This window comes from Coregonus clupeaformis, chromosome 16 (assembly GCF_020615455.1).
Source record: "Coregonus clupeaformis isolate EN_2021a chromosome 16, ASM2061545v1, whole genome shotgun sequence".
NCBI classification, from domain to species: domain Eukaryota; kingdom Metazoa; phylum Chordata; class Actinopteri; order Salmoniformes; family Salmonidae; genus Coregonus; species Coregonus clupeaformis.
The window spans coordinates 15,653,907-15,670,649 of record NC_059207.1 but is presented as its reverse complement, the minus strand read 5'-3'; the positions used below and the strand labels follow the sequence as shown (position 1 = coordinate 15,670,649).

Below are 16,743 nucleotides of genomic sequence, written 5' to 3'. Positions count from 1 at the left end.
GTTATATAATACAGTTTATATGGGTTTTATACAAATGTTCTGTGTAAATAGCCTCTAAAATACAGTATATGTAAACAGACCTTAAATGTCTCCATTTTTTATTTTTGTGGAAAGCTGTGAGTGCTATTATATGATACAATATCAGTACTTCTTGCATTTACAACTTGTCTAAATCTGATCATCAAACGATTAAGCCAGTGTATGGCTGTGGATTGGCTGCATTTTTTAAATGGAATGTTGGCATATTGGCAGTTAATTGGAAACATTTACAGAATCATTCCTCTAAAACTGGCTAGCTAGCTAACAAACATACAGTGCTGATAAATTCTTCAAATTCATTGTTTTACACAATATCTTATCACAGCACTGGCAAACCATGGTTGGCAAACTCCCTGACCAAAATGGCTGACCTTTTATACCATCATAAGAAGGTTCATAACCATTCTAGTATTGTAATTCCTAATTGTATGGTCCGTAATTTAATAGGATCTCTATGGTTCCGACCCTCCGACGTCACTTAGTTACAGTTGTGTTGGTAGCAACTAACTTAAACAGTAGCCTACTCCTTGTTGTCGTGTGCATCGGGACCGGAATACCTCGTCTCATAATCATGGATTCTGAAAACTATGTGGAAACTCATCCATCAGATGACAATGAATCTATGAAAACCAGTGACGTTTACAAAGTGGACAGAAATCTTCCTAAGCGTTTTAATAACCCCGATTGCTTTCAAGGCTACAGGTAAGTCCTCCTTACAACATGTTAAGGTGCTCATTTAAATCGAACCCGCAATGCGGTTATGCACGCTGTGTTTATTTCTCCCATTGCATTATCACCACTCACAGGGTAGCCTCCTGTGTGTGTGTGTGTGTTGTGTGTGTGCAACATTGCCATGGTAGGTTCGATTGAATTGCAGCATTTGTAATTTCACAGCAATTCAGTAGCCTGAAACTAGACATTCACAATAACAAGACTAACCTAATATTTCAATAAGATAGCCTGATAGGTTAGTGTATCCAACCAATGTCGCCTATACCCTTTATTTTAAAGGCCCAGTGCTGTCAAAAACGTGATTTTCCTATGTTTTATATACATATATTTCCACACTATGAGGTTGGAATAATACTGTGGAATTGTGAAAATGGTGATAATGCCCTTTTAGTGTAGTAGCTGTTTGGAAAAGACTGCCTGACATTTCAATATGTTTTGGCGACAAATCAAGTATTTTTTAAACCTCCCGCTTTGGGCTGGATGTGTCAATGTGTAGTTCATACATGCATAATCTATGAGCAGAATTACTGTCTTACCTCAATTAGCCACGGAATCCCTAGTTTGAAAGCAACTGTTATTTTTTTCTTGTGGGCCAGCCAGTGGTGGAAAAAGTACCCAATTGTCATACTTGAGTAAAAGTATAGATACCTTAATAGAAAGTTACTCAAGTAAAAGTGAAAGTCACCCAGTAAAATAGTACTTGAGTAAAAGTCTAAAAGTATTTGGTTTTAAATATACTTAAGTATCAAAAGTACATGTAATTGCTAAAATATACTTAAGTATCAAATGTAGAAGTAAAAGTATAAATCATTTCAAATTCCTTATATTAAGCAAAGCAGACGGCACCATTTTATTGTTTTAAACATTTACGGATAGCCAGGGGCACACTCCAACACTCAGACATTATTTACAAAAGATGCATTTGTGTTTAGTGAGTCCGCCAGACCATAGGCAGTAGGGATGACCATGTGTTATCTTCATAAGTGCGTGAATTTCACAATTTTCCTGTCCTGCTAAGCATTAAAAATGTAACGAGTACTTTGGGTTGTCAGGGAAAATATATGGAGTAAAAAGTACAATCTTTTCTTTAAGAATGCAGAGAAGTAAAAGTAAAAGTTGTCAAGAATATAAATAGTAAAGTAAAGTACAGATACCCCCAAAAACTACTTAAGTAGTACTTTAAAGTATTTTTACTTAAGTACTTTACACCACTGGGGCCAGCCCCCTAGCAATTAGAGTTCTAGCCAATGAGCTTCAGCACCTCGCATTTGAGTGACAGCTAGCAAGAGGCCTGCCCAATATTATCCAATGAGGTTGCAGGAGAGAGAGAGAGAGAGAGAGAGAGAGAGAGAGAGAGAGAGAGAGAGAGAGAGAGAGAGAGAGAGAGAGAGAGAGAGAGAGAGCAATGAAGTGGTGCACATATCTGCACATATGTGATGTAGTATGCCATTTTCGGGGACCACTTTTGGCTCGTGAGTGCTACTTTCAGAACTGCTGGTGAAAAAGTATAGAAAAGTACAGGACAATCTTTAATAGACCAATAACAAAGAGAGTTTCAAACATCTCTGCCAATAACAGCTAGTTTTCAGGTTACATATCCCTCCCATTAGCAGGGGCGGACTTAGTGATTTGGAGGCCCAAGGCAGAGGCCAGTCATGTGCCATGAACACAACCAGTCATGATGTTTTCATCTGATGTCAAACAAATCACTTCAAAAAGTAGGTTACCTTCACACATTCATCCAAAATAATTCCAGCATCTGAACAGTGCACTGTGCACCCGCCAACTTTCCTTCAATTCGCAAGTGGCTGAAACTATCTCATCAGAGAAAGCATCCGAGTGAGCAAAACAGCGCCCCTCTGTCTTATATGACATGCCATACTATTTTTGGCCAGACTGCATCAGATACATGGGCTACACATACATGTCCTCTGCCTCTTCCTTGACGACGATGGCAGTATTATCAGCAGCACATGTATTTTTACTAAAGAAAGTCTAAGGGCTGAGTTTCTACTAAGCTAACATATGGAATTGTTTTGAGACGTCATACTAAGGATAATCCGAGTTTGAGAAACCCTGTTGTAGCCCAAACTGTTCGGACACTACAGACATTTTAGTGAGAAGACCGATTTTCGGGATGTCTCCTGGTCTGACAAACCAAACACCGCTATCACAGATAGAACAATGAGCCAGATGTTTCACCGGATGTATAAATCTGAAGCATCCGGTTGGCATTTCCACTCACCACCAAATATGTTGAGAGGAAACCCATGTGGCCGGCAGTGGGAGAAGATGGCGCGAGATGAATTTTGGTCGACATTCTGCACATTTTCTCATCGATTAAACATTTGATCTCAGTACAGTTTTCTGTTCCCAAAACTACAATATGGTACGAACAGAGTGTACTAAGTTTTGTGGACTTTACCCTTTGCCAAAGTTTCGAACAAGTGTGCTGTTTAGAAGGAGTGCAAGGGCGAATTGAATTATTGCACACGCGCACTTCACAGAGTAGGCGTTTCCTAACGGAAATATGTGAACACATGCTAGAACGCTCCAACAGGATTTCGCTAGCTGTGCCCACCTCCTTTCTTGTTCTGCCCACTATGATTCATTTGCTCCCATTGGAAACGACAGGCTGTGGTCTATCTTGGGTTAGTTATAAAGATCTTTGCCGATGTACAGTGCATTCGGAAAGTATTCAGACCCCTTGACTTTTTCCACATTTTGTTATGTTACAGCCTTGTTCTAAAATGGATGAAATATATATATTTTTTATGTTTATCAATCTACACACAATACCCCATAATGACAAAGAAAAAACAGGTTTTTAGAATTTCTTTGCAAAAAAATAAATAAATAAAGTATCACATTTACATAAGTATTCAGACCCTTTTCTCAGTACTTTGTTGAAGCACCTTTGGCAGCAATTACAGCCTTGTGTCTTCTTGGGTATAACGCTACAAGCTTGGCACACCTGTCACGACTTCCGCCGAGGCTTCCTCCCCTCCTTGTTCAGGCAGGTTTCGGCGTTCGTCGTCGACCGGCTTACTAGCTACTGCCGATCCCATTCTCATCACTCCACTTGTCATGTCTTGTCTTGTCAATCACACACACCTGGTGCTCATTCCCCTAATTAGTATGTGTATAAGTGTTCCCTCTGTTCCCCTTGTCTTTGTGAGTGATTGTTTATTGTGAGAGCGAGTAGCTTGGTTGAGCTACTCTTCTATTTGTACTTGCCAAGGTGGATTATTTTCCCTTGTATTAGTTTCGTTTTCACGCTGGGAGTGTTTGATTTATGTAAACGGAATAAACTCTGGACTTCAGTGTTTTACCTCCTGTGCCTGACTCCTTCATTCACACCTCGTCACAACACCTGTATTTGGAGAGTTTCTCCCATTCTTCTCTGCAGATCCTCTGTCAGGTTCAAATCAAATCATACTTTATTTGTCACATGCGCAGAATACAACAGGTGTAGACCTTACCGTGAAATGCTTATTTACAAGCCCTTAACCAACAATGCAGTTCAAGAAAGAGTGAAGAAAATATTTACCAAATAAAATAAAGTAAAATAAAAAGTAACACAATAAAATAACAATAACGAGGCTATATACAGGGGGTACCGGTACCGGGGTCAATGTGCGGGGGTACAGGTTAATCGAGGTAATCTGTACATTGTAGGTAGGGGTAAAGTGACTATACATAGATAATAGACAGCGGGTAGCAGCAGTGTAAAAACAAATGGAGGGGGGGTCAATGTAAATAGTCCGGGTGGCCATTTGATTAATTGTTCAGCAGTCTTATGGCTTGGGGGTATTTATTTATTTATTTAACCTTTATTTAACTTGTTCAGTTAAGAACAAATTCTTATTTACAATGACGGCCTACACCGGCCAAACCCAGACGACGCTGGGCCAATTGTGCGCCGCCCTATGGGACTCCCAATCACGGCCGGTTGTGATACAGCCTGGAATCGAACCACGGGGTCTGTAGTGATACTGAGATGCAGTGACTTAGACCGCTGCGCCACTCGGGAGCCCAACAACCTAGAAGCTGTTAAGGAGCCTTTTGGTGTTGTGGCAAGGATCCAGGAGCATTCCTCGATGCTGGCCAGCTTGGGGGAAGCGATGGATCGGGTTCTTCAGGTAGTAGAATGCCTAATGAGGAGAGGACCTGATCTATCGAGACCAGCTGGTCAACCGGATCCAGCGACCTACACACCAGCCCCTGGAGGGATCCAGATATCCCGGCCACCGGCGTTTGATGGGACGGCAGCGCGATGTAAGGGATTTATGCTCCAACTCGAGCTGTATTTCTCCAGCATCAGGCCGGCGCCACTGGAGCGGGAGAAGGTATCCGTCCTCGTTTCCTGCCTTTGTGGGAGAGCCCTGGAGTGGGCCTACGCGGTGTGGAATGAGAGAGGTGCCGCGTTGGAGGACTACGGGGAGTTTGCTCGCCTCTTTCCGGCCGTTTTCGATCACCTGCCTGAGGGTCGAGAGGTGGGCGAACGACTGGTCCATCTGAGGCAGGGAAGGAGGACCGCACAGGACTACGCGCTGGAGTTCCGGATGCTGGCAGCAGGGTCCGGGTGGAACGAGCGGGCCCTGATCGACCATTTCCGGTGCCACCTAAGGGAGGACGTCCGACGGGAGCTAGCCTGCCGTGATGCTATGCTATCGTTCTCCCAACTGGTGGACATGGCCATCCAGCTGGACAATCTGCTAGCAGCCAGAGGACGTCCTGGTAGGGGTCTGCCCGTTCCCACTCCTGATGACTCTGACCCCGAGCAGATGGAGCTGGGGGGAGCCGCCGGTCGAGAGAGCGCAGGAGGACAGTGACACTCTTGTCCCTTCGTGCCACTCTGGTGGCACGAAGGGACAATCCACCTCACGTCGCAGTCAATGTTCTTTTGGGTCTGGAGGCGGTAGGCAGGGTAATCACGCATCACCCCAGGTAACGAACACCCAAACTTGTTCAGAGCCCTTTGTGGCGCACTGTACCCTATCTATCTCCTTTCCCGATCACCTGGTAGTTTCCCAGTGTAAGGCGCTCGTCGATTGAGGCGCAGCTGGGAACTTTATGGACAGGGCATTTGCACGCCGTCAAGGCATTACATTGGTTCCCCTATCCATTCCACTCCCCATCAGAGCACTTGATAGTCGACCATTAGGGTCCGGGTTGGTTAAGGAGGTTACTGTACCAGTCACCAAGATTACATAGGAGACGCATGTTGAGCAGATCAGCTTTTTGATTATTGAGTCTCCTGCTTACCCTGTAGTCTTAGGTATTCCGTGGTTAGCCCTTCACAACCCCCGATTTTTTATGGCCGCAGAAGGTTCTTTCGGGGTGGTCGCGTGAGTGCCCGGGTAGGTGTCTAGGTGTTTCCGTTGGTGCGACCACGGTGGAAGTCCAGACGGTACTCCCACCGTGCGCATTCCCCCCCCATGATCTGGCGCTCGCGTTTTCCAAGACGCAAGCAACTAAATTACCACCTCATAGGGAGGGGGATTGCGCGATAAACCTTCGGGTAGACGCTGTACCTCCAAGGAGTCATGTGTATCCCCTGTCGCAGGCTGAAACAGAGGCTATGGAAACATACGTCACCGAGTCCCTGCGCCAGGGGTATATACATCCCTCCACTTCACCTGCTTCCTCGAGTTTCTTCTTTGTGAAGAAGAAAGATGGCGGTTTATGCCCGTGCATTGATTATCGACCACTGAATAAGGTGACGGTACGATTTAGTTATCCTCTTCCCCTCATTCCTTCAGTGATTGAGTCAATGCATGGGGCCCGTTTTTTCACTAAATTAGACCTCAGGAGTGCCTACAACCTGGTGTACATTCGGGAAGGGGATGAGTGGAAAACAGCATTCAGCACAACCTCGGGGCATTATGAATACCTGGTGATGCCCTACGGTTTGATGAATGCTCCAACCGTTTTCCACTCCTTTGTGAACGAGGTGTTTCGGGACATGCTTGGTCACGGTGTGGTTGTCTACATTGATGACATCCTGGTGTATTCCTCTACGCGCGCCGAGCATGTGTCCCTGGTTCGTAAGGTACTGGTCCGACTGCTGGAAAATGATCTTTATGCCAAGGCAGAGAAGTGTGAGTTTTCCCAGCAGTCAATCTCCTTCCTCGGATACCGCATTACTACCACAGGTGTGGAGATGGAGGGAGATTGCATTTCAGCCGTGCGTAATTGGCCGACTCCAACCACAGTGAAGGAGGTGCAACGCTTCCTTGGCTTTGCCAACTACTATCAGAGGTTTATTTGGGGCTTTGGCAAGGTCGCAGCTCCCATTACCTCCTTGTTGAAGGGTGGGCAGTCCCGGCTCCACTGGTCTGCTGAGGCTGATTTGGCCTTCAGTAGATTGCGGGATCTGTTCACCTCCGCCCCGGTACTGGCTCACCCCGATCCATCACTACCGTTCGTAGTGGAGGTGGATGCGTCCGAGGTAGGGATAGGCGCTGTCTTATCCCAACGCTCGGGCACGCCACCCAAGCTCCGCCCCTGTGCCTTATTTTCGAAGAAGCTCAGCGGAGCAGAACTACGGCGTTGGTGATCGGGAGCTGCTGGCTGTTGTCCGAGCTTTGACGGTGTGGAGGCATTGGCTCGAAGGGGCGATACACCCTTTCCGCGTCTGGACAGACCACCATAACCTGGAGTACATCCGGGCAGCGAGGAGGCTGAATCCTCGCCAGGCCAGGTGGGCCCTATTCTTCACCCGGTTTGATTTCACACTCTCATACATTCCGGGTACGAAGAACGTGAAGGCAGACGCACTGTCTCGGCTGTATGACACAGAGGAGAGGCCCAGAGACGACAGCCCCATACTCCCAGCCTCATGCATTGTGGTGCCGGTAGTATGGGCGATGGACGAGGATATAGAGCAGGCATTACGCACAGATCCATCTCTACCGCAGTGTCCAGCTGGGCTGCAGTACGTGCCTGCGCTTATCCGTGATCGTCTGATCTACTGGGCACACACGTCACCCTCCTCTGGTCATCCAGGTATCGGTCGTACAATGCACTGCCTGACCGAGAAGTACTGGTGGCCTACCTTGGCTAAGGACGTGAGGGTGTATGTTTCCTCCTGCTCAGTGTGCACCCAGAGTAAGGCACCTAGGCACCTCCCAGAGGGTAAGCTACAACCTTTACCAGTTCCACAACGACCATGGTCTCACCTTAGTATTGATTTTCTTACTGATCTTCCCCTCTCCCAAGGTAACACCACTATCCTGGTCGTTGTGGATCGCTTTTCAAAGTCCTGCTGCCTCCTTCCTCTGCCCGGTCTCCCCATGGCCCTACAAACTGCAGAGGCTCTGTTTACTCACGTCTTCCGGCACTACGGGGTACCAGAGGATATAGTGTCCGACTGAGGTCCCCAGTTCACGTCTAGAGTCTGGAAGGCATTCATGGAACGTCTGGGGGTCTCGGTCAGCCTGACCTCTGGATTTCACCCAGAGAGTAATGGTCAGGGGGAAAGTGTGAATGAAGATGTGGGTAGGTTCCTGCGGACCTACTGTCAGGAACATGGGCAGAATACGCTCAGAACTCTCTCCGCCACTCCTCCACAAACCTTACACCCTTCCAATGTGTTTTGGGTTACCAACCGGTCCTGACACCATGGCACCAGAGCCAGACCGATGCTCCTGCGGTGGATGACTGGTTTCAGCGAGCGGAGGATTTATTTAAACGGAATAAACTCTGGACTTCAGTGTTTTACCTCCTGCACCTGACTCCTTAATTCACACCTCGTCACAACACCTGTATTTGGATAGTTTCTCCCTTTCTTCTCTGCAGATCGTCTGTCAGGTTCAAATCAAATCAAACTTTATTTGTCACATGCGCAGAATACAACAGGTGTAGACCTTCCCGTGAAATACTTATTTACAAGCCCTTAACCAACAATGCAGTTCAAGAAAGAGTTAAGAAAATATTTACCAAATAAACTAAAGTAAAATAAAAAGTAACAATAAAATAACAATAACGAGGCTATATACAGGGGGTACCGGTATTGGGGTCAATGTGCGGGGGTACAGGTTAGTCGAGGTAATCTGTACATTGTAGGTAGGGGTAAAGTGACTATACATAGATAATAGACAGCGGATAGCAGCAGTGTAAAAACAAATGGAGGGGGGGTCAATGTAAATAGTCCGGGTGGCCATTTGATTAATTGTTCAGCAGCCTTATAGCTTGGGGGTATTTTTTAAATTTATTTAACCTTTATTTAACTAGGCAAGTCAGTTAAGAACAAATTCTTATTTACAATGACGGCCTACACCGGCCAAACCCGGACGACGCTGGGCCAATTGTGCACCGCCCTATGGGACTCCCAATCATGGCGGTTGTGATACAGCCTGGAATCGAACCACGGGGTCTGTAGTGACGCCTCAAGCACTGAGATGCAGTGCCTTAGACCGCTGCGCCACTCGGGAGCCCAACAACCTAAAGGAGCCTTTTGGTCCTAGAATTGGCGCTCCGGTACCGCTTGCCGTGCGGTAGCAGAGAGAACAGTCTATGACTTGGGTGACTAGAGTCTTTGACAATTTTATTTGGCTTTCCTCTGACACCGCCTAGTATATAGGTCCTGGATGGCAGGAAGCTTGGCCCCAGTGATGTACCCCAGTCAGCTCCTTTGTCTTGATCACGTTGAGGGAGAGGTTGTTGTCCTGGCACCACACTACCAGGTCCTGACCTCCTCCCTATAGGCTGTCTCGTCGTTGTCGGTGATCAGGCCTACCACTGTTGTGTCGTCAGCAAACTTAATGATGGTGTTGGAGTCGTGTTTGGCCACACAGTCGTAGGTGAACAGGGAGTACAGGAGGGGACTGAGCACGCACCCCAGAGGGGCCCCCGTGTTGAGGATCAGCGTGGCAGATGTGTTGTTGCCTACCCTTACCAACTGGGGACGGCCCGTCAGGAAGTCCAGGATCCAGTTGCATAGGGAGGTGTTTAGTCCCAGGGTCCTTAGCTTAGTGATGAGCTTTGTGGGCACTATGGTGTTGAACGCTGAGCTGTAGTCAATGAACAGCATTCTCACATACACTACCGGTCAGAAGTTTTAGAACACCTACTCATTCAAGGGTTTTTCTTTATTTTTTAAACTATTTTCTACATTGTAGAATAATAGTGAAGACATCAAAACTATGAAATAACACATCTTGTAGTAACCAAAAAAGTGTTAAACAAATCAAAATAGATTTTATTTTTGAGATTCTTCAAATAGTCACCCTTTGCCTTGATGACAGCTTTGCACACTCTTGGCATTCTCTCAACCAGCTTCATGAGGTAATCACCTGGAATGCATTTCAATTAACAGGTGTGCCTTCTTAAAAGTTAATTTGTGGAATTTCTTTCCTTCTTAATGCATTTGAGCCAAAGTTGTATTGTGACAAGGTGGTATACAGAAGATAGCCCTATTTGGTAAAAGACCAAGTCCATATTATGGCATCAAGCGCTGTGATGAAACTGGCTCTCATGACGACGTCCACAGGAATGGAAGACCCAGAGTTACCTCTGCTGCATTAGAGTTACCAGCCTCAGAAATTGCAGCCCAAATAAATGCTTCACAGAGTTCAAGTAACAGACACATCTCAACATCAACTGTTCAGAGGAGACTGTGTGAATCAGGCCTTCATGGTCGAATTTCTACAAAGAAACCACTACTAAAGGACACCAATAAGAGGAAGAGACTTGCTTGGGCCAAGAAACACGAGCAATGGACATTAGACTGGTGGAAATCTGTCCTTTGGTCTGGAGTCCAAATTGTTGATTTTTGATTCCAACCTCTGTGTCTTTGTGAGATGCGGTGTGGGTGAACGGATGATCTCCGCATTTGTATTTCCCACCATAAAGCATGGAGGAGGAGGTGTTATGGTGTAGGGGTGCTTTGCTGGTGACACTGTCTGTGATTTATTTAGAATTCTAGGCACACTTAACCAGCATGGCTACCACAGCGTTCTGCATCTGGTTTGGGCTTAGTGGGACTATCATTTGTTTTTCAACAGGACAATGACCCAACACACCTCCAGGCTGTGTATGGGCTATTTTACCAAGAAGGAGAGTGATGGAGTGCTGCATCAGATGACCTGGCCTCCACAAGCCCCCGACCTCAACCAAATTGAGATGGTTTGGGATGAGTTGGACTGCACAGTGAAGGAAAAGCAGCCAACAAGTGCTCAGCATATGTGGGAACTCCTTCAAGACTGTTGGAAAAGCATTCCAGGTGAAGCTGGTTGAGAGAATGCCAAGAGTGTGCAAAGCTGTCATCAAGGCAAAGGGTGGCTATTTGAAGAATCTCAAATATAACATATATTTTGATTTGTTTAACACTTTTTTGGTTACTACATGATTCCATTTGTGTTATTTCATAGTGTTGATGCCTTCACTATATTCTACAATGTAGAAAATAGTAAAAATAAAGAAAAACCTTGAACGAGGAGGAGTTCTAAAACTTTGGACCGGTAGTGTAGGTGTTCCTTTTGTCCAGGTGGGAAAGGGCAGTGTGAAGTGCGATTGAGATTGCATCATCTGTAGATCTGTTGGGGCGGTATGTGAATTGGAGTGGGTCTAGGGTATCCGGGATGATGCTGTGGTTGTGAGCCATGACCAGCCTTTCAAAGCAGTTCATGGCTACCAACGTGAGTGCTACGGGGCGTAATCATTTAGGCAGGTTACCTTCGCTTCCTTGGGCACAGGGACTATGGTGGTCTGCTTGAAACATGTAGGTATTACAGACTCGGTCAGGGAGAGGTTGAAAATGTCAGTGAAGACACTTGCCAGTTGGTCCCCGCATGCTTTGAGTACACGTCCTGGTAATCCGTCTGGCCTCGCGGTTTTGTGAATGTTGACCTGTTTAAAGGTCTTGCTCACATCGGCTACCAAGAGCGTTATCACACGGTCGTCCAGAACAGCTGGTGCTCTCATGCATGCTTCAGTGTTGCTTGCCTCTAAGCGAGCATAAAAGGCATTTAGCTCGTCTGGTAGGCTCGCGTCACTGGGCAGCTCGCGGATGGGTTTCCCTTTGTAGTCCGTAATAGTTTTCAAGCCCTGCCCCATCCGACGAGCGTCAGAGCCTGTGTAGTAGGATTCAATCTTAATCCTGTATTGACACTTTGCCTGTTTGATGGTTCGTCTGAGGGTTTAGCGGGATTTCTTATAAGCGTCCGGATTAGTGTCCCACTCCTTGAAAGCAGCAGCTCTAGCCTTTAGCTCGATGCGGATGTTGCCTGTAATCCATGGCTTCTGGTTGGGATATTTATGTACGGTCACTGTGGGGACGACGTCGTCAATGCACTTATTGATGAAGCCGATGATTGAGGTGGTATACTCCTCAATGCCATTGGATGAATCCCGGAACATATTCCAGTCTGTGCTAGCAAAACAGTCCTGTAGCGTAGCATCCGCGTCATCTGACCACTTCCGTATTGAGCAAGTCATTGGTACTTCCTGCTTTCGTTTTTGCTTGTAAGCAGGAATCAGGAGAATAGAATTATGGTCAGATTTGCCAAATGGAGGGTGAGGGAGAGCTTTGTATGCGTCTCTGTGTGTGGAGTAAAGGTGGTCTAGAGTTTTTTTTCCTCTGGTTGCACATGTGACATGGTGGTAGAAATGAGGTAAAACGGATTTAAGTTTGACTGCATTAAAATCCCCGGCCACTAGGAGCGCCACTTCTGGATGAGTATTTTCTTGTTTGCTTATGGCCTTATACAACTCGTTGAGTGCGGTCTTAGTGCCAGCATCGGTTTGTGGTTGTAAATAGATGGCTACGAATAATATAGATGAGAACTCTCTTGGGAGATAGTGTGGACTACAGCTTATCATAAGGTACTCTACCTCAGGCGAGCAATACCTCGAGACTTCTTTAATATTAGACATCGCACACCAGCTGTTATTGACAAATAGACACACACCCCACCCCTCGTCTTACCAGACGTAGCTTCTCTGTCCTGCCGATGCATGGAAAATCCTGGTAAAACATAAGATATTACAGTTTTTAATGTCCCATTGGTAGGATAGTCTTAATCGTAGATCATCCAGTTTATTTTCCAATGATTGCACATTGGCCAATAGAACGGATGGTAGTGGAGGTTTACTCACTCGCCTACGAATTCTCAGAAGGCAGCCCGACCTCCGCCCCCTTTTTCTCCGTCTTTTCTTCACGCAAATGACGGGTATTTGGGCCCGTTCCAGAGAAAGCAGTATATCCTTCGCGTCGGACTCGTTAAAGAAAAAATCTTCGTCCAATTCGAGGTGAGTAATCGCTGTTCTGATGTCCAGAAGTTATTTTTGGTCATAAGAGATGGTAGCAGCAACATTATGTACACAAAAAATAAGCTACAAACAACGCGAAATAACTAACAAAATAGCACAGTTGGTTAGGAGCCCGTAAAACGTCAGCCGTTCCCTCCGGAGCATTGCTGCACAACTATTTTCAGATTGATGAGGATTTATTTTTATTTTATCCATTTTAGAATAAGGCTGTAACGTAACAAAATGTGGAAAAAGTCAAGGGGTCAGAATATTTTCAAAATGCACTGTAGCTCTGCCACCTTCCACTGCAGATGCAGAAGGTCGACATTGGCGGATGCGGTAGATTGAGATTAATTTTTTTATTTTATTTCACCTTTATTTAACCAGGTAAGCCAGTTGAGAAGAAGTTCTCATTTACAACTGCGACCTGGCCAAGATAAAGCAAAGCAGTGCAATAAAAACAACAACACAGAGTTACATATGGGGTAAAACAAAACATAAAGACAAAAAATCAACAGAAAAGATATATACAGTGTGTGCAAATGTAGCAAGTTATGGAGGTAAGGCAATAAATAGGCCATAGTGCAAAATAATTACAATTACTATTAACACTGGAATGATAGATGTGCAAGAGATGATGTGCAAATAGAGATACTGGGGTGCAAATGAGCATGCTTATTTAAAATTGAGAGGAAAGCACTTTTAAAGAACAACCAGGAATCCTCTACTGACGGAATGAGATCGATATCCATCCAGGATACCTGGGCCAGATGCAGCCCATGCTGATATCCCTATCTTAAAAATTAAACAGACAGATTTTGATGGGGATTTATTTATTTATTATGCCTCGACCAGAGCATTGTTATTTAGTTTTTAAAAACATTTGGAAATGTTGTATTACTATGCCCAGCTCATGAGGCCCCTTGATTATGTGAAACCTGAGGCAATTGCCTCTTCTGCCTAATGCTAAGTCCACCAGTGCCCATTAGGCTCGTCCAATTAGGCCCCTCACTCAGACCACTCCCAGACAGTCCTAGCAAAATAATTTATTGAGAAAATGCTCTTTGCTAAGAAGCAATTTTTCTTTATTTTTTACCGTTTTAATTGAAAACAGGTACTTAATTGTTACCCAGAAATGATTTGATATTGAGATATAAACAGCTGCATTGGTCCTTTAACCATTTTGCTAATAAATGTTATGCACCAAAAAGGTTGTTTGCTTTTGATGATCAATGCACTGAGCCAATATACAGTGAGCTCCATAATTCATTGGACAGTGACCATTGTTTTGTTATTTTGGTTCTGTACTCTAGCACTTTGAGTTTGAAAGGATACAATGACAATGAGCGTGAAGTGCAGCTTTAATTTGAGGGTATTTTCATACATATCGGATGAACCGTTTAGAAATGACAGCGCCTTTTGTACATGGTCCCCCCATTTTAAGGTACTACAAGTATTTGTTAAATTGGCTTCACAGATGTGTGTCGTTAGGCAGGTGTATTCATTTGTGTTGTTAGTGAATGCAGGAGAGCTGTTGATGAATAGTAATGATTCTAGACGTTGCTATTGCCTTTGGAGGTTGTTATTGGGGTGTGACAACATGAGGAAGACAGCAGTGTCGATGCAAATGAAGTTGGCCGTCAAAAGGCTCAGAAATGAAAATCAATCATTCAGGAACATTGCAAAAACCCTTGGCCATGCCCAAGTCAACAGTTTTGTTCATCATTAACAAGAAAAAAAACAACCGGTGAACTCAATTATGTCAAAAGACCCGGTAGACAGAGGAAGACCACTGTAGTGGATGACCGGAGAATACTCTCTATGGTGAAGAAAAAACCCTGATAACAGCCCAACAGATCAAAAACACTCTCCTGGATGCAGGTGTAGATGTGTCAAAGTCTACCATACGCAGAAGACTACACCAGCAGGACTACAGAGGGTACACTACAAGATGCAAACCACTGATAAGCCTGAAGAACAGAAAGGCAAGATTACAGTTTGCTAAAAAGCACCTAAAAGAACCCCAAGAGTTCTGGAAAAAAATATTGTGGACAGATGAGACAAAGATTAACATGTACCAGAGTGATGGAAAGACAAAAGTGTGGAGAAAAAAAAGAAATGCCCATGATCCAAAGCATACCACCTCATCCATGAAACATGGTGGAGGGGGTGTTATGGCTTGGGCCTGTATGGCTGCCAGTGGAACAGGCTCACTTGTCTTCATCGATGATGTGACTGCAGACAGAAGTAGAACAATGAATTCTGAAGTCTACAGAAATATTTTATCTGCTCAGATAAAACCAAATGCCTCAAACTCATTGGACGGCACTTAATCACGCAACAAGACAATGACCCTAAACATACTGCTAGAGCAACAAAGGGGTTTTTGATGGCCAAAAAGTGGAAAAACCTTGACTGGCCGAGTCAATCACCAGATCTGAATCCAATTGAACATGCATTTTACATGCTGAAGAGGAGACTTAAGGCAATAAGTCCCCGAAACAAGCAGGAACTGAAGATGGCTGCAGTACAGGCCTGGCAGAGCATCACCAGGGAAGATACCCAGCGTCTGGTGATGGCGATGCATCGCAGACTTCAAGCAGTCATTGCATGCAAAGGATATGCGACCAAATATTAACAATGATTACTTTATTCTACATTATGTTAAACTGTCCAATGATTTTTGATGCCCGAAAATGGGGGGGACCATGTACAAAAGCTTCTATAATTCGTAAACGGTTCATCCGATATGTATGAAAATACCCTCAAATTAAAGCTTACAGTCTGCACTTCACGCTCATTGTCATTGTATCCATTCAAACTCAAAGTGCTAGAGTACAGAACCAAAATAACAAAACAATGGTCACTGTCCAATGAATTATGGAGCTCACTGTATGTCTATTTCAGTACGAAGAAAAACCACCCATTCTACCAGACATCAAGCCAAATATATGGAAGCAAGAGGCCAACCGTTCATGAAATGCCTGTAAGAAAGATGCCATAAACAGCATGAAAATCTTTAAAAAAAACTTACAATGTAAAAAACAACATGATTATTTGCACTGATCTGTCTGAACCTGATTTTGTTTAATTTTTCCTATCCCATCAGACAACTTTTAATGGCAGTTATCGGAAGTTTTCAGAACACATGCTGAAAAGTGGGATGTTCAGAGATAACGGTTTCAACACGTCCATTGAGAAGAGCAAAATCACAGGACACGACACCATCCCCATGTTTCAGGACAGGATCAACTTTAATTATGCATACGACAGTGGGAGTGGTCCAAAGAATTGAAAACATTACTCCACCTACCCTAATTGATTTTCATTGTGACATTTGTATGCCATTTATTCTCTTTGTCTTTTATAGGATCAATTCCTTTCATGAGTATTAAAACATCATACAGAACATTCACTGACCTCGTTTTATTAGACCCTACCTACCATTGGTGATCGGTTCAATAAAAACCTTACCTCAACATCAGTCTTGGCCACAAGGTGGTGATCTAACAACAACTTCCTGAGCATTTTGCTGGCACATTAATTGAGGATATACACTGAGTGTACAATACATTAAGAACACCTTCTTAATATTTAGTTTGCCCTCAGAGCAGGCTCAATTCATCAGGGGATGGACTCTACAAGGTGTTGAAAGCGTTCCACAGGGATGCTGGCACATGTTGACTCCAATGCTTCCCACAATTGTAACAAGTTGGC

The 16,743-nt window shown here is 44.7% G+C and overlaps 1 protein-coding gene across 1 annotated transcript; it reads left to right on the top strand.

The window, feature by feature from the left end:
• The first annotated feature begins 532 nt into the window (after positions 1-532).
• On the top strand, positions 533-16,441 carry LOC121584057 (UPF0691 protein C9orf116 homolog). Its single transcript, XM_041899886.1, has 3 exons — positions 533-741; positions 15,934-16,012; positions 16,136-16,441. Exons 1-3 carry the CDS (start codon positions 611-613, stop codon positions 16,319-16,321), a joined length of 396 nt encoding a protein of 131 aa, XP_041755820.1. The 5' UTR covers positions 533-610; the 3' UTR covers positions 16,322-16,441.
• The last annotated feature ends 302 nt before the right edge of the window (positions 16,442-16,743 follow it).

Excerpts from the sequence above, each read along its gene's own strand:
- LOC121584057 (XM_041899886.1), top strand. The coding sequence starts at position 611 with ATGGATTCTGAAAACTATGTGGAAACTCATCCATCAGATGACAATGAA. Across the intron at positions 742-15,933 it reads GATTGCTTTCAAGGCTACAG|TACGAAGAAAAACCACCCAT; the intron begins GTAAGTCCTCCT and ends TGTCTATTTCAG. Across the intron at positions 16,013-16,135 it reads CAACCGTTCATGAAATGCCT|ACAACTTTTAATGGCAGTTA; the intron begins GTAAGAAAGATG and ends CTATCCCATCAG.